The sequence below is a fragment of the Lucilia sericata genome, unplaced genomic scaffold (assembly GCF_015586225.1).
Source record: "Lucilia sericata isolate MDLA Ls3-8-SP2 unplaced genomic scaffold, ASM1558622v1 Contig000871F_arrow, whole genome shotgun sequence".
NCBI lineage: Eukaryota > Metazoa > Arthropoda > Insecta > Diptera > Calliphoridae > Lucilia > Lucilia sericata.
The window spans coordinates 25,440-28,687 of record NW_023994862.1 but is presented as its reverse complement, the minus strand read 5'-3'; the positions used below and the strand labels follow the sequence as shown (position 1 = coordinate 28,687).

Sequence of the window (3,248 nt, the reverse complement as noted above, 5' to 3'; positions counted from 1 at the left end):
AGGACCCAGAATATATATAGTTTTGGTGGTCTATGACCAATATTTCGATGTTTTACAAACGGAATGACAAAATCAATATACCCCCCATTTTTTTTTGATAGTGGGTATTAAAACTCAAAACTCTCGTATAGTGAAGCTCCTAGAGCACTACTTCAAGGCAGGCTGCCCTATATAAGTCCATCAAATGCATCCCTGTTAAGTTGATCATTGGTTCGCTGTAATTCGTCATGGAACCATGAGAGTTAATGACAGATGGCGACACAATACTTTGGTACTACTCTGGTGTTATGTGGAACCAAAATATAAAGAGCGAATTGAAATATTTTCCATCGGGTTAACGATAAAGAATATATTATTGTTGAATATATCATGGAGGTCATAAAGAATATCCAAAATATTAAGAAATTTTTTTCTCGGAAATCTTGCATGATTTTACTGATTGAAATTTCATATAAAGCTATCTTGTCATAAGAGTATTCAAAATGTGAACCGATCTAAAAACAAGTAGGAAAGTATAATCGGACGTGGCCGATTGTATAATACCTTATACCATGAGTATATTTTAAAAATTATTTATTTTTCATAAAGAAACTTTTATGTTGAATTTTACCTTAATTCCGATGAATTTAAGCAATTTATTGATGAAAACCAAAATTTCTAAAAGAAGCTTTATATGGGAGTTAGGGTCAAATATGGGCGGATCCTCAACTAATTAGGAGGAGGGATGTATTTTGATATAAAGGTTAAATATGCTGAATTGCATCGTTATACTAATGGTTATAAGTCAATTTTTCAAAGTTCAAGTTATTTTTTGGAGGGGTGTTTATATCATCATGATCATTTATGCCTAAGTATATAGAACTTAGTTGTACCAATTTTTGGAGAGATAGTAGTATATTTGACGTAGTTATGAGTGAAAACCATCAAATCAGAAGGTCAGGTTGTATGGTGGCTAGGTGAAATAATAGACCGATTTCAACCATTTTCAATAGGCATCGTCCCTGTGCTGAAAAACACGTATGGTCCAAAATATCTTTAAAATTGTGGCCTGTAGCTTGTGCATGGATAGCCAGCCAGTGGTGTATGGTATAAAAACGATTAAAATAATGTTAAGAAATCATTTTCATACTGATATGTTTACTGGGATATTACATATGACAAATTGTTTCAAAAATCCTAAATTAAAAAAAAATTAAATATAACACGGGATTTTTGTTACCGAAAACTTTGATCTTTAAAGCCATGAAACCGTAAGTTTTTTTGTTTAATATAATATTCCTTCTCTAAAATTAAACGCGATCTTTTTATATGCAACCAAAACACAAGTCGACAACAATCTAGTGGCGATGTAAGAAAGAAAAATCTCAAAACCTCTATAGAAAACCGTCGCAGCAAATCTAAGTTATCGGCGCGATCCAACAGTGTGATTGAAGGTGTGTAGACTGCCTTTTTAAACAACTAACATTTCAATTCAAAAGTTTAATGTAAATTAGCTGCACGTCGTATGCCCCCTTCAAAATATTATAGTCCCGGTGTGGATTATGATGACTTATTGTTAAAATTTCGCGAAGAATTTAATAAGGCCTGGGATAATCCCAAGCCTTCGCCCGAGAGCGGTCTGGATGGCTATGATGAGTTGGCCACGCTGGGAGCGGGTTCTTTTGGTCGCGTGGTAGTCTCTAAAATGTTCGATTTTTATACAAGTTTGAAATAACTTTTATTTTACTACAATAGGTTCTGATTAAACATCGCAATGCCGGCAATTATTATGCGGTAAAAATTCTGGTAAAAGATCAAATAGTTAAAACGAAACAAGTGACCCATGTTCATAATGAGAAAAGGGTTTTGGCTGCTATTAATTTTCCATTTCTTATAAGTTTGGAATTTTCTGCCAAGGACTATGATTATTTATATTTGGGTTTGCCTTTTGTCAACGGTGGTGAATTGTTTACCTATCATCGCAAGTAAGTAGAGCTTTTGCTTTAGGGCCTATTCTGTATTTATAATATTGTTTATAGAGTTCGTAAATTTAACGAGAAACAAGCCAGATTTTATGCTGCTCAAGTCTTTATGGGTTTGGAATATATGCACACTATGCATTTGCTTTATCGGGATTTAAAACCAGAAAATATTTTACTTGATAAATATGGTTATATCAAAATTACCGATTTCGGTTTTGCCAAAGTAAGTTTATTTTTCGGACTTTATATTCCCATATTAAATGGTTATATTTTGTAAATCAAGAAAGTTGAAACTCGCACTCTTACCTTGTGCGGCACCCCTGAGTATTTGGCTCCCGAAATTATACAATCAAAGCCCTATGGCACCAGTGTGGATTGGTGGTCTTTTGGTATTTTACTTTATGAATTTGTGGCAGGAAGTTCACCCTTTGCGCCCCACAATCGTGATGTAATGGTTATGTATACTAAAATTTGTGAAGGTACCTATAAAATGCCCGCCTATTTTAGTGCGCCATTAAAGGATTTAATAGATCATTTGCTGCAAGTGGATTTATCGAAAAGGTAAATGAAATTAGAATTTTCACAATAATTTCCGATTGCATTTTTTTCTTATACCAGATATGGTAACTTAATAAATGGTATTAAAGATATAAAAGATCATGCGTGGTTCAAAAATGTCGATTGGTATGCTCTGTTAAATCAAGAAATCCCACCTCCCTATATACCACGCATTTCCAATGTGGAGGACTTATCAAATTTTGATAAATATCCAGATCCGAAACCTCCACACAAATCAAAAGTTAATCGTCATGCTGATTTGTTTGCTAGTTTTTAATGCGGATTTATAAAAACATGTAATTAATTTCTAATTTCTTATTTAATTTAAATATTCCAAATAAATAGTTTTCAAAAAACACATTTTCTTGTAACATTAAATTCTTTAAACATGTGTTTGATTTAGAAAGTGTCATTCGATTTATTTCGCTCTCATTTATTCTGTCTTGACATGATCATTTAGTGATTATTTCATGTGTCTACTAGATCCCACCAAAATGGGGGAATGATTTTCTTTTGTTCCCACACATAAAATATGGTTGATGCTGAACTTTCCTTGTGAAAGCAATAAATTACAAGTTTTATGTTTAGCAATCAAGTGTTTCTTTTGGAAAATGATGTATGTTCCAAATTCTTGAAATTAATTTGATTTTAGAAAACATTTAATTGTGGAGACAATTTTTTTAAATCGTGTGAAATAGTAAAAAGTAGTGTAAAAATGTTTTTTTTTTA

The 3,248-nt window shown here is 32.5% G+C and overlaps 1 protein-coding gene across 2 annotated transcripts; it reads left to right on the top strand.

Moving 5' to 3' along the window:
• Nucleotides 1-1,138: 1,138 nt before the first annotated feature.
• Nucleotides 1,139-2,850, top strand: LOC119608695 (cAMP-dependent protein kinase catalytic subunit 2-like). Of its 2 annotated transcripts, none has more exons than XM_037963207.1 (7): nucleotides 1,139-1,250; nucleotides 1,327-1,433; nucleotides 1,494-1,672; nucleotides 1,735-1,964; nucleotides 2,019-2,184; nucleotides 2,245-2,522; nucleotides 2,580-2,850. In XM_037963207.1, the coding sequence occupies exons 1-7, from the start codon at nucleotides 1,243-1,245 to the stop codon at nucleotides 2,794-2,796; spliced, it is 1,185 nt and encodes a 394-aa protein (XP_037819135.1). In that variant the 5' UTR covers nucleotides 1,139-1,242; the 3' UTR covers nucleotides 2,797-2,850. The 2 variants fall into 2 exon arrangements, with proteins under 2 accessions (XP_037819135.1, XP_037819136.1); XM_037963208.1 differs by having other exon boundaries at nucleotides 1,494-1,669; nucleotides 2,580-2,796.
• Nucleotides 2,851-3,248: the final 398 nt, after the last annotated feature.

Bases quoted from the DNA above. Each gene is read 5' to 3' on its own strand.
- LOC119608695 (XM_037963207.1), top strand. The intron at 1,673-1,734 runs GTAGTCTCTAAA...TTACTACAATAG, and splicing joins CGGGTTCTTTTGGTCGCGTG to GTTCTGATTAAACATCGCAA. The intron at 2,185-2,244 runs GTAAGTTTATTT...TTGTAAATCAAG, and splicing joins CCGATTTCGGTTTTGCCAAA to AAAGTTGAAACTCGCACTCT.